This window comes from Oncorhynchus nerka, linkage group LG11 (genome assembly GCF_034236695.1).
Source record: "Oncorhynchus nerka isolate Pitt River linkage group LG11, Oner_Uvic_2.0, whole genome shotgun sequence".
Classification (NCBI taxonomy): domain Eukaryota; kingdom Metazoa; phylum Chordata; class Actinopteri; order Salmoniformes; family Salmonidae; genus Oncorhynchus; species Oncorhynchus nerka.
The window spans coordinates 37,829,583-37,855,845 of record NC_088406.1 but is presented as its reverse complement, the minus strand read 5'-3'; the positions used below and the strand labels follow the sequence as shown (position 1 = coordinate 37,855,845).

The 26,263-nt window shown below is 44.7% G+C and overlaps 1 protein-coding gene across 6 annotated transcripts in view; it reads right to left on the bottom strand.

The window, feature by feature from the left end:
• The window catches only part of LOC115136823 (BCAS3 microtubule associated cell migration factor-like), a 362,747-nt gene that overhangs the window by 126,553 nt on the left and 209,931 nt on the right, over nt 1-26,263 (bottom strand). The window contains exon 25 of one of the 6 annotated variants that reach the window (XM_029672645.2): nt 14,993-17,050. The exons of the other annotated variants lie outside the window; for them this stretch is intronic. Coding sequence (XP_029528505.1) covers nt 17,040-17,050 — 11 coding nt within the window. The 3' untranslated portion in view covers nt 14,993-17,039. Of the gene's footprint in view, nt 1-14,992; nt 17,051-26,263 lie in introns of those variants that run through there. 6 annotated transcript variants of the gene reach the window in all.

The following is a 26,263-nucleotide window of genomic DNA, read 5'->3' as shown; positions in this document are numbered from 1 at the left end:
AGGCAGTTAACCCACGGTTCCTAGGCCGTCATTGAAAATAAGAATTTGTTCTTAGTAAAAAAAAAGGTTAAAAAAATAATAATAACAAAACATTTTTTTGAAAAATTGCTGCCGGCCGAGGTGATGTCAGAGAGTGAGCTCACACAAATAGTGAGACTGAGTCAAGATACAGGCAGAGACAGAGGAGACAAGAGAAAGACAGAGAGAGAGAGACATACAGAGAGAGATAGAGAGGGGCAGACAGACAGTGGCAGACAGACAGTGGCAGAGAGACAGGAAAAGAGAGAAATAGAAATGAAGCTGTCACAATAACATCATTGATAAACCAAGACGTGCCACCACAGTGCGGGCTTATCAGGGTCCTTTGTTCAAATTAAGACCAGTGAAGTCATGTGTTTCATAACATGATGTGAGCTCTATGGCATCTACCCTCTAGCTATATCAAATAGTCATGTTTTCATAACATGATGTGAGCTCTATGGCATCTACCGTCTAGCTATATCAAATAGTCATGTTTTCATAACATGATGTGAGCTCTATGGCATCTACCCTCTAGCTATATCAAATAGTCATGTTTTCATAACATGATGTGAGCTCTATGATATCTACCCTCTAGCTATATCAAATAGTCATGTTTTCATAACATGATGTGAGCTCTATGGCATCTACCCTCTAGCTATATCAAATAGTCATGTTTTCATAACATGATGTGAGCTCTATGGCATCTACCCTCTAGCTATATCAAATAGTCATGTTTTCATAACATGATGTGAGCTCTATGGTATCTACCCTCTAGCTATATCAAATAGTCATGTTTTCATAACATGATGTGAGCTCTATGGCATCTACCCTCTAGCTATATCAAATAGTAATGTTTTCATAACATGATGTGAGCTCTATGGCATCTACCCTCTAGCTATATCAAATAGTCATGTTTTCATAACATGATGTGAGCTCTATGGCATCTACCCTCTAGCTATATCAAATAGTAATGTTTTCATAACATGATGTGAGCTCTATGGCATCTACCCTCTAGCTATATCAAATAGTAATGTTTTCATAACATGATGTGAGCTCTATGGCATCTACCCTCTAGCTATATCAAATAGTAATGTTTTCATAACATGATGTGAGCTCTATGGCATCTACCCTCTAGCTATATCAAATAGTCATGTTTTCATAACATGATGTGAGCTCTATGGCATCTACCCTCTAGCTATATCAAATAGTAATGTTTTCATAACATGATGTGAGCTCTATGGCATCTACCCTCTAGCTATATCAAATAGTCATGTCTTCATATACCATTAAAAACTTTGATGTCAATATCTGAAAGTACACATCCGCTTTGGCATCCAAACCTATAATCTAGCTCACAATTACATTTCTCAACAATATAATGTGGGTATAATATCATCCTCCCATAGACCACATACCAATTCCTTTACTTTCAAAAGGCCACACATATGATTTTTACATTAGGATGTCTGAGGAATATTTATTCTAGGGTTTTCATATTCCAATAAAAGTTGGAAAATTGTTGTACTCCCTACGCCAAGGGCTTGTATAGGAAGTGAAGGGGGTTTGGCTCAGGCCTCAATGCACTTTCTACCTCTTCCACATGGTTTGTTATTGCAATAGGGGTTCGTGGTGGGATGAAACCCTTTCACATACATAGGGTTTAACATGGCAACACACACCACAACTTCATACTAGTAGTAAACATTAAAGGAGCCTCTCTCTATAATGATCCAATGACAACTCTGGAAAAGAGGTTGCAAGATTAGGGAAACCTGCCCTTTCTATGTCAGCCTGCTCTGTATATGATGGAGGTTTTCTCTTGGCAATGGCTCATATTAGATCTGTATCTGTTCCCAGTGCTGTCCGAAACAGCTCCGTTATTTTCACTTGAAGACCAATCCTTGAAGACCACAGCCTCTGAAACGCTTTAGAAAAGCTTTTTCACCATATTATAATAATATTGTTATAATTTAACATTCTGTAATAACACAATACACTCACCAGGCCTGTGTGTACGTGTGTGTATACGTATATACAGTGCATTCGTAAAGTATTCAGACCCCTTGACTTGTTCAACATTTTGTTACATTAGAGCCATAGTCTAAAATGTATTAAATAAATAGCCCATAATGGCAAAGTGAAAAAAGCTTTTTATAAATGTTTGTAAATGTATTAAAAAAAAAACCAAACAGAAATACTTTATTTACTTAAGTATTCAGACCCTTTGCTATGAGACTCGAAATTGACCTCCGGTGCTTCCTGTTTCCATTGATCATCCTTGAGATGTTTCTACAACTTGGAGTCCACCTGTGGTAAATTAAATTAATTGGACATTGGATTTGGTTAGGCATACACCTGTCTATATAAGGTCCCACAGTTGACAGTGCATGTCAGAGCAAAAATCAAGTTATGAGGTCGAAGGAATCGTCCGTAGAGCTCCGAGACAGGATTGTGTCGAGGCACAGATCTGGGGAAGGGTCCCAAAACATTTCTGCAGCATTGAAGGTCCCCAAGAACACAGTGGCCTCCATCATTCTTAAACGGAAGAAGTTTAGAACCATCAAGACTCTTCCTAAAGCTGACCGCCCGGCCAAACTGAGCAATCAGGGGAGAAGGGCCTTGGGGGCAGGGAGGAACTTGCCTGTTGTGATAATTTAAAAAACAGTTTTATTTAAGGTTCCCAAAAAATTGACAGCTGTGCAATACAGACTTTAAAATAGTTTATAAAATAGTTGGGAAGAGATTTTCGATGTACCGATTCCATGGCATATTTTATGAATTGATTCGCAAAACCACGCCGGATTCAACAATTTGAATTTTTCACTTGAATTATTATACGAAATTCTTGCAACCAATAGAATGTTATATATATGGAGGATACAACCTTCCCAGCTCTGCTGCAAAGAGAGAGTCATTAGATAATTTGTTTTGGTACTGTCCATATGTAGCTTGTTTGTGGTCACAGGTCCAAGAATGGCTGAAGAATTGCAATATTTACCTGGAGCTAACGCCGCAGATAGCAAAACTGGGTGATTTTAAAAGTCATAGTCAATAATCAATAATATAATAATAGTTTTAGCAATTTTTTGATACACTGCCGATATTGCAGGTTTTCCTACTTACAAAGCATGTAGAGGTCTGTAATTTTTATCACTTCAACTGTGATAAACTGTGAGACGGAATCTGAAACAAAAATCCAGAAAATCACATTGTATGATTTTTAAGTAATTCATTTGCATTTTATTGCATGACATAAGTATTTGATCACCTACCAACCAGTAAGAATTCCGGCTCTCACAGACCTGTTAGTTTTTCTTTAAGAAGCCCTCCTGTTCTCCACTCATTACCTGTATTAACTGCACCTGTTTGAACTCGTTACCTGTATAAAAGACACCTGTCCACACACTCAATCAAACAGACTCCAACCTCTCCAACGTTGGCCAAGACCAGAGAGCTTTTGTAAGCACATCAGGGATAAAATTGTAGACCTGCACACGGCTGGAATGGGCTACGGGACAATAGGCAAGCAGCTTGGTGAGAAGGCAACAACTGTTGGTGCAATTATTAGAAAATGGAAGAAGTTCAAGATGACGGTCAATCACCCTCGGTCAGGGGCTCCATGCAAGATCTCACCTCGTGGGGCATCAATGATCATGAGCAAGGTGAGGGATCAGCCCAGAACTTCACGGCAGGACCTGGTCAATGACCTGAAGAGAGCTGGGACCACAATCTCAAAGAAAACCATTAGTAACACACTACGCCGTCATGGATTAAAATCCTGCAGCGCACGCAAGGTCCCCCTGCTCAAGCCAGCGCATGTCCAGGCCCGTCTGAAGTTTGCCAATGACCATCTGGATGATCCAGAGGAGGAATGGGAGAAGGTCATGTGGTCTGATGAGACAAAAATATAGCTTTTTGGTCTAAATTCCACTCGCCGTGTTTGGAGGAAGAGGAAGGATGAGTACAACCCCAAGAACACCATCCCAACCGTGAACCATGGAGGTGGAAACATAATTCTTTGGGGATGCTTTTCTGCAAAGGGGACAGGACGACTGCACCGAATTGAGGGGAGGAAGGATGCCCTACTGTGTGTGTGTGTGTATGTATATATATATATATGTGTATATATATATATATATATATATATATACATATATATATATATATATATATACATATATATATATATACACACACACATACAGTGGGGCAAAAAAGTATTTAGTCAGCCACCAATTGTGCAAGTTCTCCCACTTAAAAATATGAGAGAGGCCTGTAATTTTCATCATAGGTACACTTCAACTATGACAGACAAAATGAGAAAAGAAATCCAGAAAATCACATTGTAGGATTTTTTATGAATTTATTTGCAAATTATGGTGGAAAATAAGTATTTGGTCAATAACAAAAGTTTATCTCAATACTTTGTTATATACCCTTTGTTGGCAATGACAAACGTTTTCTGTAAGTCTTCACAAGGTTTTCACACACTGTTGCTGGTATTTTGGGGCTGTTGCTGGGCAACACGGACTTTCAACTCCCTCCAAAGATTTTCTATGGGGTTGAGATCTGGAGACTGGCTAGGCCACTCCAGGACCTTGAAATGCTTCTTACGAAGCCACTCCTTCGTTGCCCGGGCGGTGTGTTTGGGATCATTGTCATGCTGAAAGACCCAGCCACGTTTCATCTTCAATGCCCTTGCTGATGGAAGGAGGTTTTCACTCAAAATCTCACGATACATGGCCCCATTCATTCTTTCCTTTACACGGATCAGTCGTCCTGGTCCCTTTGCAGAAAAACAGCCCCAAAGCATGTTTCCACCCCCATGCTTCACAGTAGGTATGGTGTTCTTTGGATGCAACTCAGCATTCTTTGACCTCCAAACACGATGAGTTGAGTTTTTACCAAAAAGTTATATTTTGGTTTCATCTGACCATATGACATTCTCCCAATCTTCTTCTGGATCATCCAAATGCTCTCTAGCAAACTTCAGACGGGCCTGGACATGTACTGGCTTAACCAGGGGGACACGTCTGGCACTGCAGGATTTGAGTCCCTGGCGGCGTAATGTGTTACTGATGGTAGGCTTTGTTACTTTGGTCCCAGCTCTCTGCAGGTAATTCACTAGGTCCCCCCGTGTGGTTCTGGGATTTTTGCTCACCGTTCTTGTGATCATTTTGACCCCACGGGGTGAGATCTTGCGTAGAGCCCCAGATCGAGGGAGATTATCAGTGGTCTTGTATGTCTTCCATTTCCTAATAATTGCTCCCACAGTTGATTTCTTCAAACCAAGCTGCTTACCTATTGCAGATTCAGTCTTCCCAGCCTGGTGCAGGTCTACAATTTTGTTTCTGGTGTCCTTTGACAGCTCTTTGGTCTTTGCCATAGTAGAGTTTGGAGTGTGACTGTTTGAGGTTGTGGACAGGTGTCTTTTATACTAATAACAAGTTCAAACAGGTGCCATTAATACAGGTAACGAATGGAGGACAGAGGAGCCTCTTAAAGAGGTCTGTGAGAGCCAGAAATCTTGCGTGTTTGTTGTACTTATTTTCCACCATAATTTGCAAATAAATAAATTAAAAATCCTATTTTCCTGATTTTTTTTCTCATTTTGTCTGTCATAGTTGAATTTACCTATGATGAAAATTACAGGCCTCTCATCTTTTTAAGTGGGAGAACTTGCACAATAGGTGGCTGACTAAATACTTTTTTGCCCCACTGTAAATACAAACACATATATACAAACACATATATATACAAACACACACACACACATATATATACACACATGTATATATAAAATATACATATATAATATATATATATACAGACACACTTATTTTAATGGGGGATTGGAAATGATGCAGACATTTACATTGATGCAACCAATCTATCTGCAATATTAAAGCTGATATACCCCCCCAAAAAAAAATAAACCTGATGGTCACTCTGACAGAGCTCCAGAGTTCCTCCATGGAGATGGGAGAACCATCCAGAAGGACAACCATCTCTGCAGCACTCCACCAATCAAGCCTTTGTGGTAGAGTGGCCAGACGGAAGCCACTTCTCAGTAAAAGGCACATGACAGCCCGCTTGGAGTTTGTCGAAAGGCACCTAAAAGACTCTCAGACCACGAAAAGCAAGATTCTCTGGTCTGATGAAACCAACATTGAACTCTTTGGCCTGAATGCCAAGCATCACATCTAGAGGAAACCTGGCACCATCCCTACGGTGAAGCATGGTGGTGGCAGCATCATGCTGGGTTGATGTTTTTCAGCAGCAGGGACTTGGAGACTAGTCCGGATCGAGGGAAAGATGAACAGAGCAAAGTACAGCGAGATCCTTGATGAAAACCCGCTCCAGAGTGCTCAGGACCTCAGACTGGGGTGAAAGTTCACCTTCCAACAGGACAACAACCCTAAGCACACAGCCAAGACAACACAGGAATGGCTTCGGTTCAAGTCTCTGAATGTCCTTGAGTAGCCCAGCCAGAGCCCGAACATCTCTTGAGAGATGTGAAAGTAGCTGTCCAGCGACACACCCCATCCAACCTGACAGAGCTCGAGAGGATCTGCAGAAAAGAATGGAAGAAACTCCAAATACAGGTGGTCAAGCTTGTAGCGTCATACCCAAGAAGACTCGAGGCTGTAATCGCTGCCAAAGGTGCTTCAACAAAGTACTTAGTACAGGGTCTAAATACTTATGTAAATGTGATATTTCAGTTTCTATTTTTAATAAAAAACATTTTGCTTATTTATTACAGGGTATTGTGTGTAGATTGATGAGGGGAAAAAATAATTTAATACATTTTAGAATAAGGCTGTAACGTAACAAAATGTGAAAAAAGTAAAGGGGTCTGAAAACGTTCCTAAATTCACTGTATGTGTGTGTGTGTTTGATCAGCGCGAGGGGAAAGAGGGTCATCAATTCTTATTTAAAGCCTGTTCCATGTGGCCATTTCATACAACAACCCGTATTAGAACAAATTGACCTGCGTTTGCAAATCACTCTCAGTACAGCGGATGTGGGGCTCTTTCTAAATAACCCTGTGGCTCAATTTAAAACAATGGAACACTTACAGAAAAACATGACCAAAAGTGATGTATTAGGATATTCTCAGCTTCATCAGTGGACATATATACGACAAGCATAAAAAAAGGCTTACAATTCCAGAGAATATCTGAGAGAGAAAATACACATTTTGAAAAAAAAAAAAAAGTTAGGTTGGAGGGGGAGGAGTGTATTTGTAAATATCAATAAACACAAGTCTTCTGTCTCGGAAGCTTCCTGCTTTATTTGATTAAGCGGGGTAAAAAACAGAGCAGTCATGCTCCTTGCTTTTCTTCCTCTCCCCTTCCCCTGCAATCTTGGGCTCCCTTAATGGGAATCGGAAGTTTAAGTGGAGCAGCCTGGCTAGCCCCGGCCTAACCTCCCCATCTGGAGGGGTACTTGCCAGCCTTGGGGCTACTTCCAACCCTTCCCAGCTGTTGGGTTTGGGCCCTTTTTGTTTTCGTGGGCTTGAGAAAGCATATTTTTATAAATGATTGCCATATCCTCCACCAGCTGCTGACCCTGCTCTCTCCGACTCGCGTCCCTGAATGGGGCATGGTTCTCATTTAGGGCACCGGCCCGTGGCTCGCTGAGGGTCCTGACCCCACCGCTGTTAGCACGCTAGCAAAACAGCTATGACAGTCAGCACACTGGCCAACAGCTCTGTGTCAAAGACTTGGAGCTATTAATACACTAGCAAGCACTTACAGGTCTGAGTAAATGAATGAGCCGAGCTCCCTGCCATCCAGGATCTCTATACCAGGCGGTGTCAGTGGAAGGCCCTAACAATTGACAAAGACTCCAGTCACCGAAGCCACAGACTGTTCTCTCTGCTACCGCACCACAAGCAATACCAATGCACCAAGTCTGTAATCAACAGGACACTGAACAGCTTCTCCCCTCAAGCCATAAGACTACGATAGTTAACCAAATAGCTACCCAAACTATCTGTATTGACCCTCTATGCACCAACTCTTTTGATTCATCACATACTGCTGCTACTACATTTTTTATTATCTATCCAGTTGCCTAGCCACTTTAGCCCAACCTATATGCACCGTACCAGTCAAAGGTTTGGGCACACTTACTCATTCAAGGGTTTTTCTTTATTTTGACTATTTTCTACATTGTATAATAATAGTGAAGATATCAAAACTATGAAATAACACATACGGAATCATGTAGTAACCAAAAAAGTGTTTCAGATTCTTCAAAGTAGCCACCCGTTGCATTTTCTCAACCAGCTTCACCTGGAATGCTTTTCCAACAGTCTTGAAGGAGTTCCCACATATGCTGAGCACTTGTTGGCTGCTATTCCTTCACTCTACGGTCCAACTCATCCCAAATCATCTCAATTGGGTTGAGGTCGGGTGATTGTGGAGGCCAGGTCATCTGATGCAGCACTCCAACACTCTCCTTCTTGGTGAAACAGCCCTCACACAGCCTGGAGGTGTGTTGGGTCATTGTCCTGTTGAAAAAAAAATGATAGTCCCACTAAGTGCAAACCAGACGGAATGCATTTAGCTGCAGAATGCTGTGGTTGCCATGCTGGTCAAGTGTGCCTTGAATTCTAAATAAATCACTGACAGTGTTACCAGCAAACCACCCCATCACACCTCCTCCTCCATGCTTCACAGTGGGAACCACACATGCGGAGATCATCTGCTCACCAACTCTGCGTCTCACAAAGACGCGGCGGTTGGAACCAAAAATCTCAAATTTGGATTCATGAGACCAATTGAAATGCATTCCAGGTGACTACCTCATGAAGCTGGTTGAGAGAATGACAAAAGTGTGCAAAGCTGTCATCAAGGCAAAGGGTGGCTACTTTGAAGAATCTCAAATATAAAATATATTTTGATTTGTTTAACACTTGTTTGGTTACTACATGATCTCATACGTGTTATTTCAAAGTTTTGATGTCTTCGCTATTATTCTACAACGCAGAAACTTGTAAAAATAAAGATAAACCTGGAATGAATATGTGTCCAAACTTTTGACTGGTACTGTATATGAACACTAATATATCTTGATTAGATAAGTATTCAACCCTCAACCCCCCGATTTTGCCTGTGCGTAGCTCTATTACGTTACTTTTTATCCTAAATAACTCTCTAGTCCTTGTCGATGACAAGAAAACCCATAACATGATGCAGCCACCACCATGCTTGACAATATGAAAACTGGTACTCAGTGATGTGTTTGCCGCAAACATAATACTTTGTATTCAGGACAGGAAGTTAATTTCATTTTTCGCAGTATTACTTTAGTGCAGTGGTTCCCAAATGTTTTATAGACCCGTACCCCTTTAAACATTCAACCTCCAGCTGCGTACCCCCTCTAGCACAGACATTTGGAAACAAAACATGCCAACTTGAAAAATAAGCCACGGGAGTTTTTTTTAGCGAGAATTAAGACGACTATTAGTAAGTAGTAAGACATGTAGAAAGTAAGACATGTATAAAAGCAACAGATACCATTAATAAGAAAGGGCTAGAAGCGTCTTATATGGTAAAGTACCGAGTGGCTAGGACAGGCAAGCCCAATACTATTGTGGAGGACTTAATTCTTCCTGCTACCGTGGATATGGCTGGGACAATACTGAGGGAAAAGGCCCAAAAAACTATACAGACAATGACTTCATCAAACAACAGTTTCACGACGCATCAGTGAAATGGCAGGAGATGTTTTTTTAATTTTTATATTTTACCCCCTTTTCTCCCCAGTTTCGTGGTATTAGTTAGTAATTTCTATCTTGTCTCATTGCTACAACTCCCTTACGGGCTCGGGGGAGACGAAGGTTGAAAGCCATGCGTCCTTCGAAACACAACCCAACCCAACCCAACCCAACCTGCTTCTTAACACAGCGCGCCTCCAACCCGGAATCCAGCCGCACCAATGTGTCGGAGGAAACACCGTGCACCTGGCAACCTTGGTTAGCGCGCACTGCGCCCGGCCCGCCACAGGAGTCGCTGGTGCGCGATGAGACAAGGATATCCCTACCGGCCAAACCCTCCCTAACCCGGATGACGCTAGGCCAATTGTGCGTCGCCCCACGGTCCTCCCGGTCGCGGCCGGCTGCGACAGAGCCTGGGCACGAACCCAGAGTCTCTGGTGGCACAGCTAGCGCTGCGATGCAGTGCCCTAGACCACTGCACCACCCGGGAGGCCCTAGGAGATGTTTTTAAACAATTACTGCTTCGTTTACAAGCCAGTGAATTCTATGCATGATGACATGGCGGGCCTGGCACAGCTCCTGGTATGTCTGTTACGTTTATGGGGGGGGTCATTTAGGGAAGACATCCTCTTCTGCAAACCACTGGAAACCAGGACAACAGGAGAGGATATTTTTAAAGTACTGGACAGCTTTGTGACATCAAATGGACTTTGGTGGTCAAGATGTGTTGGTATCTGTACTGATGGCGCAAAAGCCATGACAGGTAGACATAGTGGAGTGGTAACGTGCGTGCAAGCAGTTACTCCCAACGCCACGTGGGTACACTGCAGCATTCACCGAGAGGTGAAAGGAAATGCCTGACAGCTTAAAAGACGTTTTGGACACTACAGTGAAAATGGTTAAAGCAAGGCCCCTGAAATCGCATGTATTTTGTGCACTATGCAGTAATATGAGCAGAAACCATGTAACGCTTTTACAAGTGTGCTGGTTATCAAGGGGCAAAGTATTGACACGTTCTTTTTTTAAATTGAGAGACAAGCTTAAAGTTTTCCTTACTGACCATCATTTTCACTTGTCTGACCGCTTGCATGATGATGAGTTTCTCACACGACTGCCCTGGGTGATGTTTTTTCTCGCCTGAATGATCTGAATCTAGGATTACAGGGACTCTCTGCAACTATATTCAATGTGCGGGACAAAATTGAGGCTATGATTAAGAAGTTGGAGCTCTTCTCTGTCTGCATTAACAAGGACAACACACAGGTCTTTCCATCATTGTATGATTTTTTGTGTGAAAATGAACTCAAGCTTACAGACAATGCCAAATGTGATATAGTGAAGCACCTGAGTGAGTTGGGTGTGCAATTACACAGGTACTTTCCCAACATGGATGACACAAACAACTGGATTCGTTATCCCTTTCATGCCCTGCCTCCAGTCCCACTTACCGATATCTGAACAAGACAGCCTCATCGAAATTGCAACAAGCTGTTCTGTGAAAATTGAATTTAAATCAGAAGCCACTGCCAGATTTCGCTCAGAGTATCCAGCCTTGGCAAATCGTGCTGTTAAGACACTGATGCCCTTTGCAACCACGTACCTATGTAAGAGTGGATTCTCGGCCCTCACTAGCATGAAAACTAAATGTGTGCGGAAAATTATTTAAGACTAAGACTCTCTCCAATACAACCCAACATTGCAGAGTTACCTGCATCCTTTCAAGCACACCCTTCTCATTAACCTGTGGTGAGTTATTCACAATTTTCGATTAACAAATAAAGTGTTTTATGTAAGATGGCTAAATAAAGAGCAAAATTATTGATGGTTATTATATTATTATTTGTGCCCATAAGAGCTCTTTGTCACTTCCCACGAGCCGGGTTGTGACAAAAACTCACACACATTCTTATGTTTAATAAATGTTTCGTATAGTGTGAGTGTGGCAGGCTTACAATGATGACAAAAAAAACAACATTTGAGAGTGCGCTGACCCTGGTGTGCTGACCCTGGTGTGCTGACCCTGGTGTGCTGACCCTGGTGTGCTGACCCTGGTGTGCTGACCCTGGTGTGCTGACCCTGGTGCTAGAGGGGGTACGCAGCTGGAGGTTGAATGTTTGAAGGGGTACGGGACTATAAAACGTTTGGGAACCACTGACCTACATCAACAGCTTTAAGGGCTGTTAGCACGGTAGCTAGCCAAACATAACAACAAAGAGAGACAGGAAGAGAGGAGAAGAGGAGGCGTAAGACACACCTTGGCTGCCTTCTTAGTGAAACTTTTAAACCCCCAGACAACCTGCATTCCTGAAATACCAGTCCCCCTGCATGTGTAAAGGGGCCAAGCACCGGGTGTTGATGAAAAATGGATCAGGCCTTGTTAGCGCGGAGGTGGAGGTGGGTGGTGGTGCCAGCACACAGTGTGCAGGGAGGGATGGAGGGGGCAGCATGTGTGTTCTGCTGCATTAAGTATGAGGGCCTGTCTGTTGGATTATTCACAAGGCCAGAGACTCCTCAGGTGAGGGCGACGCAGCCCACAGCCAAACAAGCCTGTTCTTTCACAGTGTGTTTTTTTGCGCAGACTTTTTCACAGCTGGCTGGTGGACGCTCATACACACACCTTCTTTACCATCAGATTGTAGTAGGCACATGCAAGGTGTATATCCATAGAGAAGGGTACGAAGCATAGCTACATACACCCTCTTGGTGCTGTCGACACTTTCCCTCTCCCAACCGCCCGTTGCCTCCCGCTTCACCCCTGTGTCCGACAGAGAGAGAAACACAGCTCGTTTCCATGCTCTGTCTGGTAATTGCACAGTAATACTTCATTATGGCAGGGCTGTAATTTGGGACCAGACTCTTCAAAGCAGCTACAACCTCCTTGCGGGCGGCCACGGATACTTTAAGTCCACCCAACGGTCGTTCTGTTTGGACTACTATTGTTTTTGGCTTACCGGAACCTTCCAAAATACACACGGAACGGCAATCACTGCGTATTTCTGCGTTATAATTGTGGTGCTGATTACAAAGTAGAGGATAAATGGCTGAAATTGGGCCGGCTGGAGAGCCAAAGAGAACACACAGTAGAACTAACAGTGAACAGGAGAGAGACTTCTAGTCAGACACTGTGGAGGAGATGAAACTACTACTGCGGTTGCCAGTTGTTGACCTGGGGTGTGTTCAGCAGGATCAAACATTCAGAGGTGTTGCAAAAAACACTTTGAAGATCAATGAGTTGCATTCAAGGATCAATGTTCGGGATGTTATGGTATTGGCAGATACCCCCAGGGCAGGTGTGAGGGTGAGTGAAGTGAGAGGGGTGCAGTGTGTATAATGTGTGTGTTACGAGAGATGGGGCTATGTGGAGTGGAAGTGTGCACGGGACGTGGTCTGTGTGTGGACAGACGGAGAGACAGACAGAGAGGACGACCAATGGACTAGGGACTCACTGGGCACAACAGAATCACATGCTGCTCATTTGGGTTGGAGGTTGGAGACATTCAGTATCCAGGTCAGGATGCCCGGTTCACACTCAGACTTAGCTGTGTTCACTTACTCAGGCGTAGCCATTTGGTTTTCACCCAAACATGAAACAACTTTATTCATTTGTTAGGGCAATAGTTTATTAGTAGAATGATGTAATAAGTTGTAGTGTGGCGATACAGATGGTGTGTCTATCTGTATCACACACAACAGATGTACATGAAAGTCCAATATGTAACCAACACACTGAAGGACTATAATGTCTACATAGGCTGTGTAGCGGTAAGAGCCTACAACAGGGTGTACAGTACTAACCGTAGGATAGGACCTGTGAGTCCAGAGAGAATTATAGTTTAAACAAAGCCCTGCCACCTCCCCTTCCTTCCTCAGTATAAATAATTCAACACACACATGCACGGTCACACACTCTGCTCCTGGCTCTCCTTGTTGTGTTCATTATACACACATGGTCACACACACACACACACGGTCACACACACACACACACACACACACACACACACACACACACACACACACACACACACACACACACACACACACACACACAGAGCCAGGGGGCTACATCATGCAAGGATGTCTCCCTCTCATCCACAATACACACATCCTGCACGCAGTGGTATAAAGTACTTAAGTAAAAATACTTGAAAGTACTACTTAAGTCATTTTTGGGGGTACATGTACTTTACTTTCATATTTGACATCTTCTACTTTTACTTCACTACAGTCCTGAAGAAAATACTGTACTTTTTTACTCCATACATCTTCCCTGACACCCAAAAGTACATGTTCAATGCTTAGCAGGACAAGAAAATGATCAAATTCACACACTTATCAAGAGAACATCCTGGGTCATCCCAACTGCCTCTGATCTGGAGGACTCACTAAACACAAATGCTTTGTTTGTAAATGATGTCTGAGTGTTGTAGTGTACCCCTGGCTATCTGTAAATGATGTCTGAGTGTTGTAGTGTACCCATGGCTATCTGTAAATGATGACTGAGTGTTGGAGTGTGCCCCTGGCTATCTGTAAATGATGTCTGAGTGTTGGAGTGTGCCCCTGGCTATCTGTAAATGATGTCTGAGTGTTGGAGTGTGCCCCTGGCTATCTGTAAATTATGTCTGAGTGTTAGAGTGTGAACCTGACTATCTGTAAATGATGTCTGAGTGTTGCAGTGTACCCATGGCTATCTGTAAATTATGTCTGAGTGTTGTAGTGTACCCATGGCTATCTGTAAATGATGACTGAGTGTTGGAGTGTGCCCCTGACTATCTGTAAATGATGTCTGAGTGTTGGAGTGTACCCCTGACTATCTGTAAATGATGTCTGAGTGTTGGAGTGTGCCCCTGACTATCTGTAAATGATGACTGAGTGTTGGAGTGTGCCCCTGACTATCTGTAAATGATGACTGAGTGTTGGAGTGTGCCCCTGACTATCTGTAAATGATGTCTGAGTGTTGGAGAGTGCCCCTGACTATCTGTAAATGATGACTGAGTGTTGGAGTGTGCACCTGGCTATCCATACAATTGCTTAATATAAGGAATTAGAAATAATTTATACTTTTACTTTTGATACTTAAGTATATTTAAAACCAAATATTTATTGACTTTTACTCAAGTATTATTTTACTGGGTGAATTATACTTTTACTTGAGTAATTTTCAATGAAGGTATCTTAAATTTTACTCAGGTATGACAATTGGCTACTTTTCCCATCAGACTGCATGCACACACACACACGCACACACACGCGCACACACGCACGCACGCACACACATGCGCACACACACGCACACACATACACACACACACATATTCATCTACGCGTGTGCGCCACAAAAGTGACAAACACAGACTTCTCCTTCTGCTTTAATGTCTCTACAGGCACACAACATCAGATCAACACTGACAATGTCCATATATTATACAATCCATCAATGTCAATATCGTGTTATAATGTCATCACGTAATGTAAACAATGCAACAATGTTAGTGTACAGCAATTTTAACATTACCGTGCATACAGCACAGGACAGCATGGAAACAGACGTTACAAATATCACGGCTACAGAAGAATATCCTAAATAGATTTGAACGTTGTCAGCGACAGTCAAAACAGAAGCGCTCCTGGTAGGGGTGTGAGAGGGGCTTAGCTAGCATATATCTCTACCATAAAGACATTAACAACAGGACAGGAGTGATGGAGGAAAACATCTGACTGACCACTGAGAGTACAGAACATTAGGAACACCTGATCTTTCCATGACATAGCGTGACCAGGTGACCAGGTGAAAGCTATGATCCCTTATTGATGTCACCTGTTAAATCCTCTTCAATCAGTGTAGATGAAGGGGAGGAGACGGGTTAAAGAAGGATCTTTAAGCCTTGAGGCAATTGAGACATGGATTGTGTATGTGTGCCATTCAGAGGGTGAATGGGCAAGGCGAAAGATTGAAGTGCCTTTATGGTAGTAGGTGCCAGACGCACTGGTTTGAGTGTGTCAAGAACTGCAACGTTGCTGGGTTTTTCCACACACAACAGTTTCCCGTGTGTATCAAGAATTGTCTACTACCACCCAAAGGACATCCAGTCAACTTTGCACAACTGTGGGAAGCATTGGTGTGAACATGGGCAGGCATCCCTGTGGAAAGCTTTCGACACCTTGCAAAGTCCATGCCCTGATGAGGTCCATGCCTTGAGGCTGTTCTGAGGGCAAACTCAAAATTATGAAGGTGTTCCTAATGTTTTGTACACTCAGTGTAGTGTTGGAGAGGGAACGGTGGCATATTTTGACAGAGGGAGCAGAGCGCTACTCTCATACATAGGAGGTCATCTCCACATAGCCCTGACCTTCATGTGCACCGCCTTTGTCAAAAAGAATAGAAAAACACATGTTCTGCTCATAAGCCATACTATATTATATGCCTTGTTCCCAGCCCCTAACGGCAAATGCTGTTCAGTGTTCACTGTGCCTACCCATATCTAGCAATACAACACCTCCAGAACACAACGAGAGAGGCAGCTGGGGCCACTTTCACTCTCACAGTATACAGCTTCAGGCTGGTAGTACCCTGACACTGCACTGACCTGATGGCCATGTTGGGGTCAATCTCTGAGCTGACATGGAGACGACTGTGGCTATAGGCTCCTGAACACAACTTTGGACTGCTGCAACCGGTGTGCATTTTTTTACAGTGGGGTAAAGGGTCTCTTCTAGTGGTCCTACCCTCATGACTGGCTGGCTGGCTGGCACAGACAGACAGACAGACAGACAGACCCTGACAGACAGACAGACCCTGACAGACAGACAGACCCTGACAGACAGACAGACAGACAGACCCTGACAGACAGACAGACAGACCCTAACAGACAGACAGACAGACCCTGACAGACAGACAGACAGACACTGACAGACAGACAGACACTGACAGACAGACAGACAGACAGACAGACAGACAGACAGACAGACAGACAGACAGACAGACAGACAGACAGACAGACAGACAGACAGACAGACAGACAGACAGACAGACAGACAGACAGACAGACAGACAGACAGACAGACAGATGTACTCTGTGTACTCTATGCAACCACCCAGCGCTGGCCCGTGGTCCTCTCCTCCATCTCTCCTCTCGCCTTTCCTCTTCACTCTCTCACAGTGATGGCAAATCAATAAAGGAAGTGGAGGGTCGGAGATGGTGAAATGGACATGCATGCTTTAGAATATAAAAGGAGAGCAAAATAAATCGAAATGACAAATAAATATAAATACGGGCAGAGCGGACCTCCTTTAGGATATACCTGCAGAAAACAAAAAACACACAAAAAAACAAAAAACAGTTGTGTTTTAAATTTCTTCTCCTTTGTTTTTGTTTTTAAGCAGCATGCAAATCCATACCATCATTTTACTGAGCTATTGTTTTGGCAGGGGGCGGTGTCATACTGAGTGATGGGCACATGCATCCTATCAGAAGCATAGTAGATAGAGTCTGGACACGCCTCTTTAGTGTATCCAAGGCCGGAAAACCGTTTACTGTTTCCAAGACAAGTGAAAAAGAAAAGTGATTTCTTTCAGTTCTTCTAAATTTCCCATTATGCTGGCGATGGTGCCTTCTGAATAAGAGAGGCAAGGCACCAAGGAGACAGGACAGCAACCTGTACCAGCTCAGCTTCAGCTTAGAACCAGGAATAATAGAAACTGTACAATAGACTCAAACTACACACACAAAGGACACACAAATACACAGGCTCTGACTGGCATCAGGGTAACTGTTGTATTTAAGCAATAAGACCCGAGGGGGTGTGGTATATGGCCAATATACCACGGCTAAAGGCTGTCCTTATGCACAAACCAACTTGGTTAGAGCCCTGAATGCCGATTGGTTGACAGCCGTGGTATACCACGGGTATGACAAAACATGTATTTTTACTGCTCTAATTATGTTGGTAACCAGTTTATAATAGCAATAAGGCGCCTCAGGGGTTTGTGATGTATGGCCAATATACCACGGCTAAGGGCTGAATCCAGGCACTCCACTTTGCATCGTGCTTAAGAAAAGCCCTTAGCCGTGGTATATTGGCCATATACTACACCCCCTGGCCTTATTGCTTAATTATATAATGTCATAGCAGTGACGACTGGAAACTCAAATGCGAATTGGGAATCAAATGCGAACCTTTAGTACAGTTTTCATGTGTTGGAGTGGAAACACGCTCATGTGTGACTGGTTGTGTCGCTGAGTAATACAAAAGTGTGTGTGTGTGTGTGTGTTGCAAGTAGTGGTCTGTGCTGCCTGTCTGTTAGTGGTCTAATTGTGAGCAGGTCCTGTGTGTGTGTGTGTGCCTGCTGTGTGTGTGTGTTGCAAGTAGTGGTCTGTGCTGCCTGTCTGTTAGTGGTCTAATTGTGAGCAGGTCCTGTGTGTGTGTGTGTGCCTGCTGTGTGTGTGTGTTGCAAGTAGTGGTCTGTGCTGCCTGTCTGTTAGTGGTCTAATTGTGAGCAGGTCCTGTGTGTGTGTGTGTGCCTGCTGTGTGTGTGTGTTGCAAGTAGTGGTCTGTGCTGCCTGTCTGTTAGTGGTCTAATTGTGAGCAGGTCCTGTGTGTGTGTGTGTGCCTGCTGTGTGTGTGTGTTGCAAGTAGTGGTCTGTGCTGCCTGTCTGTTAGTGGTCTAATTGTGAGCAGGTCCTGTGTGTTTGTGTGCGTGCCTGCTGTGTGTGTGTGTTGCAAGTAGTGGTCTGTGCTGCCTGTCTGTTAGTGGTCTAATTGTGAGCAGGTCTTGTGTGTGTGTGTGCGTGCCTGCTGTGTGTGTGTGTGTGTGTGGGTGTGTGTGCGTGTCTGCTGTGTGTGTGTGTTAGTGTGTGTGCCTGCTGTGTGTGTACATGCCTTCTGTGTATGTGTGTGTGTGTGTGTATGTGTGTGTGTGTGTGTGTGTACAGGCCTGTATGGATAATGAGTGCAGTGTGCAGCAGAGCTCTTATTTGCCCATCTTAACTCAATTAAAATGAAATGAGGGAGCAGCAGCTCTGACCCCTACGTGAACTACTGCTCCCATCTCTCCCCTCCTCAGATGAGTCTGTCTCTCCGTCTGTCTACTTCCATCTCTCCCCTCCTCAGATGAGTCTGTCTCTCCGTCTGTCTACTTCCATCTCTCCCCTCCTCAGATGAGTCTGTCTCTCCGTCTGTCTACTTCCATCTCTCCCCTCCTCAGATGAGTCTGTCTCTCCGTCTGTCTACTTCCATCTCTCCCCTCCTCAGATGAGTCTGTCTCTCCGTCTGTCTACTTCCATCTCTCCCCTCCTCAGATGAGTCTGTCTCTCCGTCTGTCTACTTCCATCTCTCCCCTCCTCAGATGAGTCTGTCTCTCCGTCTGTCTACTTCCATCTCTCCCCTCCTCAGATGAGTCTGTCCCTCCGTCTGTCTGCTCACTAATCATGCTCCCAAACTGGCAAGCCAACCCACCCCCCACATGCACCGCCTGAGTGTGAGAAATAGATGTGGTGGGTATAGCATGTCTGGCTGATCTTTAAACACACACATGAATGGTCATACAAAAACACAGACACACACATCAACACTGAGTCAGGGTTGGGATTAGTTCCATTTAAATCCCAGATAATTCAGGACATACATTGAAATTCCAATTCTATTCAATTTTTTCCAAATAGGAATATTTTAAATGTGGAATTAGAAATGGAATTTGGTTTACATTCTGAATTGATTGGAATTGAAATGGAAATGATCACAATCAAGTCAAGTCTCTCTCACATCATCAGCTACACAAAGAGCAGTGCTTCACTGAGTGCTTTGCTTTTGTTAGCTTAAAGTTCAACGTTGCTTCTGCTCTCTCTCTCTCTGTCTTTCTCATACTACCAGCTGACAGTCACATAGCAGTCCAGTGTGTGTGTGTCTGGGGTGAGCCCCATTACGTGCCACTGAGGAAGAGAGGGGGGATACACAGGAAGAGGGTCGGCAGCAATGTGCACTGACAATTAAGAGGGGAAGAGGACGTGTGTGTGTGGGTGTGTGTGTGTGTGTGTGTGTGTGTGTGTGTGTGTGTGTGTGTGTGTGTGTGAGAGAGAGAAAGCCCAGATTATAAATAACCCTTGTTTAACATGCACCGGCATGTCACAGGAAAAGGGAGAGTTGAGCTTGGGTAACCGCAGGAAACTAAATTAAAAGTGTGTGTGTGCGCGTGTTAGTTATGTGTGGGGCCCAGTCCTGTAGCGACACTAAGCACATTTTTGGACCCAAAAACATTGGACTAGGCTAGGAGAAATGCCTCAAATCAGTATGAAAGTGATGGAGAATTGTAGAAGCACAACAAAGTATATTAAGTATAGTATAATATGTGGCCTCCATAGAGACTGCAGCGTTTCTACTGACATGAAGACCAGACAACTGGTCAGTCTGCTCCGTTCTACAAAGACAAACAGAGAGAGAAACCAGGGAGCTGTACTTCAACAAAACAATCACAACCAATCCCTTGACCAGGACCATCACACCACTTGTGTTTAAGGAGGTGACAAACAGCATCACCCACCACCCACCCCCCACAATAAAAATGCAAAATATGTCTGTGTCTGTCTGTCTGTCTGTCTGTGTCTGTCTGTCTGTGTCTTGTCTGTCTGTCTGTCTGTGTGTGTGTGTCTTTCTGTGTCTCTGCCTGTGTCTCTGTCTCTGTCTGTCTGCCGGTCTCTCTCTGTCTGTCTGTCTGTCTGTCTGTCTGTCTGTCTGTCTGTCTGTCTGTCTGTCTGTCTGTCTGTCTGTCTGTGTCTGTCTGTCTGTGTCTGTCTGTCTGTGTCTGTCTGTCTGTGTCTGCCGGTCTCTCTCTCTCTGTCTGTCTGTCTCTCTCTGTCTGTCTGTCTCTCTCTGTCTGTCTGCCGGTCTCTGTCTGCCGGTCTCTGTCTGCCGGTCTCTGTCTGCCGGGCTCTGTCTGTCTGTCTCTGTCTGCCTGTCTCTGTCTGCCGGGCTCTGTCTGTCTGTCTGCCTGCCGGTCTCTGTCTGCCGGGCTCTGTCTGCCGGGCTCTGTCTGCCGGTCTCTGTCTGCCGGTCTCTGTCTGCCGGTCTCTGTCTGCCGGTCTCTGTCTGTCTCTGTCTGTCTGTGTCTCTGTCTGTCTGTGTCTCTGTCTGTCTGTGTCTCTGTCTGTCTGTGTCTCTGTCTGTGTCTCTGTCTATGTCTGTGTCTCTGTCTATGTCTCTGTCTGTGTCTCTCTATGTCTGTGTCTCTGTCTATGTCTCTGCCTGTGTCTCTGTCTTTGTCTGTGTCTCTGTCTGTCTGTGTCTCTGTCTGTCTGTGTCTCTGTCTGTCTGTGTCTCTGTCTGTCTGTGTCTCTGTCTGTCTGTGTCTCTGTCTGTCTGTGTCTCTGTCTGTGTCTCTGTCTGTGTCTTTGTCTCTATCTGTGTCTCTGTCTGTGTCTGTCTGTGTCTCTGTCTGTCTTGTTAAAGAGCGGGGCATTTCTATTCATAACGGGTACAGGGCACACAGACAACAACAACACACAGTGCTCCAGATAGAAAGGACAGAACCTGCTGCTCTCTAATAGAATCATGAGCGGACCACAAGAGGAGATGAGAGGGATACGATAGAGAGCCCGTCCTAATGGAAGTGACTGACTATATTAGCACAGTACAGTGGTGCGGTGGACACTACATTACCGACGCTCACTAGGCTCATGTTTATGGAGGATAGAGGAGGGAGGCAACCAGCCCAGCAGAGCTGTAAGAACCATTAGTGTCAATATGCTCATGTCACCTCCAGAACGTCAGGCCCAGTGGACGTTACTGCTCCAGGTCTGGTGAACAGTAGAATACCATTAACACATAACATACTAAGAGCCTTGAATAACATTCAGTGACTTAAACAGAGTCCGTTTTATCTGCATCTCAAATGGCACCAGTTCCCTACATAGTGCACTACTTCTGACCAGGGCCTAAGGGCATAGGGTGCCATTTGAGATGCAGACAGTGTATGGGTGTTAGTGTTAAAAAGGTCAGCGCCTTGCTGCATGCTAATGGTCCCAGCTTTAAAGGCTAGGGGAGTGAGGGAGCTAGCAATGGTGAGGCTAGCATTGAAGCTATAGTCATGGGACTAACAGTGGGATAGCATTAAACCAACATGGGTTGACAACTGACCTTCGAGTTGGGCTGGAACAAAAGCCTGCACACCCAGTAGCTATCCAGAACTGGAGTTGGAGACTCTATCCGGTCACATCTCTCTCCTCCCTTTCTTCACCCCAGTTCTATAGTTTTGTGACACATTTCTACTTTCAGTCTCTCCTCTGCTGTCATTGGATGATCCCTGTGGTGACACCTCTGGAATCTACAGTAAATGAACCACTGTGGTCTCACCCTGTCACCTGCCTCAGTTACCACTGGGAAAGAGAGCAGAGACACTGACATTGATGACATATCAATACATCTGCTCAGAGGAGCTCACACTAAATAAAACAACCTTCAACCTTTAATGGGACAGCTACCAGCTATGTTGGTGTCACTCTGTGGATCAGAGCCCCATCACAACTCAGAGGTGCGTGAAATAACTTACTTTGTTTGTGTGTGTGTGTGTGTGAGTCTGAGCTCTGTGTGTGTCTGAGTCTGAGCTCTGTGTGAGTGAGTCTGAGCTCTGTGTGAGTGTGAGTCTGAGCTCTGTGTGAGTGTGAGTCTGAGCTCTGTGTGAGTGTGAGTCTGAGCTCTGTGTGAGTGTGAGTCTGAGCACTGTGTGAGTGAGTCTGAGCTCTGTGTGTGTGTGTGTCTGAGCTCTGTGTGTATGTGTGTGTGTGTGTGTGTGTGTCTGAGCTCTGTGTGTGTGTGTCTGAGCTCTCTGTGTGTGCCTGCTTTCCTGTGTGTGTGTGTGTGTGTGTGTGTGTGTGTGTGTGTGTGTGTGTGTGTGTGTGTGTGTCTGCGCTCTCTGTGTGTCTGAGCTCTTCAGCAGCAATAGTGTCTGGAACTGTGATGTGAGTTAAATACTCAAACTCTTTTAATTGTATAAAAGTTGTAAAGTTTGGTGGAGGAGGAATAATGGTCTGGGGCTGTTTTCCATGGTTTGGGCCCCTTAGTTCCAGTGAAGGGAAATCTTTAATGCTACAGCATACAATGACATTCTAGACGATTCTGTGCTTCCAACTTCGTGACAACATTTTTGGGAAGGCCCTTTCCTGTTTCAGCATGACAATGCCCCCGTGCATAAAGCGAGGTCCATACAGAAATGGTTTGTCGAGATCGGTGTGGAAGAACTTGACTGGCCTGCACAGAGCCTTGACGTCAACCCCATTGAACACATTTGGGATGAATTCGAACGCCCACTGTGATTCAGGCCTAATCGCCCAACATCAGTGCCTGACCTCACTAATGCTCGTGGCTGAATGGAAGCAAGTCCCCACAGCAATGTTGCAACATCTAGTGGAAAGCCTTCCCAGAAGAGTAGAGGCTGCTACAGTAGCAAATGACAATGATTTTGGAATGAGATGTTCAACGAGCAGGTATTCACATACAATACATGACTAAAAGTATCTCTAATACAGCCAGCTTACACTACTATTATACCGTGTAGTAAGAGTCTTGCTCCAGCCGAGCTCCCTCGGCCAAGGCCAGATGCTGAGCTCGCCCCACTGCTCGGTGCCATTTTAGCCTTGCATGACAGCCAGCCCTAAACACACAGCCGGACAGATGGGTGAAGAGTTGGGCCGCGTCATGTGTGAAGTGAAAGGAGTGAGGGGAATGTGTGTCTTCCTTTTGAATAATCTGCATTCACTCCAACAAGGAACAGTAAAGAGTAGAGATGGTTCATGCAAGTGGGTGTGTGTGTGTACATTTCTTAGTTGCTTATGAGGGTGAGCCTCTTGGCAGAATTTAATGAACCAAGAACGACCTTGATCAGCAGCAGAGAACAGAGAACATAGGGCACCCCCCCCCCTCCTCCATCCATCCCTCCCTCCCTTTTTCTCTCCCCCCCTCCTCCTGCCAGCCTCACATTCATCAAGTGTGTGTTTTTGATCTCCCAGCCACATCACACGTGCCCTCCAATCAGCCTCCACCGCCTCTAGGGCTTTCACTGGCCTGCACAGCTCAGTGTGCGCGCGAGCACGCACACGCACACGCACGCGCACGCACACACACACACACACACACACACACACACACACACACACACACACACACACACACACACACACACACACACACACACACACACACACACACACACACACACGACTTCAGCAGGCACCATTTATCACATTCAGCTTTTGATTAGGTTTGGGCACAGTTCATGCAAAAAGGCCATTACCAGGATAAATGATTTGAAAGGGAGGGAGACAAAGAACGAGAAAGAGGGAAAAGAGAGAGAGAGAGAGAGAGAGCAAGAAAGAGAGAGAGGGTGAGAGAGAAGGTGAGGGAGAAATAACATTGCCCTTCGCTTTACACTTTCCTACAGTACATGCTTCCTCTACAACTGCTGCCTAGGGACAAGGAAACTAAAAGGGTTCCCTAACACTTCATAACTCCATGTTAAATGAAACAACCACGACTAGAGTAGCAGAGTGATGAGGAACGGAAACAGAGGGCTCTACCGTTCTGCATCCCCCATCCCGCCACTCCATCTCGGCCTCGCCTGCCGTCTTTAGACGTCGGCATGGCGACGGGTCATTTGTGGACTTACATTTTGAGAAGTGATTACTCCCTTGTCCCCCGCTCAACAACACTCAGGTTACCAAGAGACCAACAGGATTTGAGGATCTTCTTACATAGTGCACTACTTTTCACCAGAGCCCTAGTCAAAAGAAGTTAACTTCGTAGTGAACAGGGTGCCATTTGGGACGCAACCTCTGTTCTGGATTGATTCCATCATCTGCTTCACTATGATGAAGATTTACCCTGCTAAACTAAAAGTCTGTCCAAAAAGCTTGGCCTGCCGAGGCAAACTTTCACATTGCCCTGAACACACATACACAAACCTTTCTCTCGCTCATACACAAACCTTCAAGTTGATTGCTCTCTCTCTCTGTGTGTGTGTGTGTGTGTGTGTGTGTGTGTGTGTGTGTGTGTGTGTGTGTGAGAAAAGGCACTTCTTCTGTTTGTGTTTTTACAGTGCAAGAACGAAGCAGCAACAGAAAACGGACAGTAGGTGACCACACACAGACACACACACACACACACACACACACACACACAGACACTCCAAAGACTCTCTTCCGCCTGCCAAATGACAAACCCAGGCCACACCATTTCAATTATGGGGGAGATATTCGCTAATAAAAATGCTCACGATGTAGTCTTTACGAGATGAACCCTTCCGCTGAACCCTTCACCAAGAAACAGAACACAGAGACAGACAAACAGAGAGACAGAGAGAAAGGGAGGGAGAGAGAAATAAAGAGACAGAGAGACAAAGAGAGAGAGAGGGGAAAAAGTACTTCTCCCTCTCATTTCATGTGGTTACAAAACTTCCAGCAAATGTAATGAGCTAATTGTGGCTTTTTGTAGTCGACTCCTTTTTTGTTGTTGTTCCATGTGTGTTATTCTTCAGAGTCTCTAAAGCATTTCAGTTTGTCATTACTGAGGTTAACAAAAGGCGAGTTGGAAATCCAGGGTATTAATTATGCTAAACGGAGAAAGATGGAGGCTCGCCTTCCATTTACGAATATGATCGCTTTGCTTTGGAAAGAAAAATACTGTGTGTAGGTAGTAGTCCTCCTCTCATCCGCAACACTGTGTTCTGAAACGGCAACACTGTGTTCTGAAACGGCAACACTGTGTTCTGAAACGGCAACACTGTGTTCTGAAACGGCAACACTGTGTTCTGAAACGGCAACACTGTGTTCTGAAACGGCAACACTGTGTTCTGAAACGGCAACACTGTGTTCTGAAACGGCAACACTGTGTTCTGAAACGGCAACACTGTGTTCTGAAACGGCAACACTGTGTTCTGAAACGGCAACACTGTGTTCTGAAACAGCAACACTGTGTTCTGAAACAGCAACACTGTGTTCTGAAACAGCAACACTGTGTTCTGAAACAGCAACACTGTGTTCTGAAACAGCAACACACACAATATTACACATGAACGCAATCACAAAAGTCAAACAAGTCATTCATGATACATTTATGTGCTCATATCATTTCATTAGTTCAGGAGCAGCATGTCTAAAACTCCTTCAGCTTTCACCCTGGTGTTTCAATAACATGACTCACCTGCCAGAGACAGAAACATTTCTCTTTCTTTCTCTTTCTTTCTCCTCATTTCTATCCCTCCCGCAGTATGCAGGAGGCTCCTTTGTCTGGCACGTGTCACAGAGATTGAGATTTATGAGCGAAAGATTTTTGCAACTGTTAGACAGGCCGTGGAGAATGACTCCCCAGGATAGAGGAGGAAGGGAGGATAGGGGGCAGAACACAGTGTTGGCGGATGAGAGGAGGACTATGTCCTATAGTTTTTTGCTTTAGAACTCTCAGGGGGCCATAGAGCAAAACGACCTCCGTATGTAGTTCTACTGGTCAACATGAAGAGAACCACAGATTCGA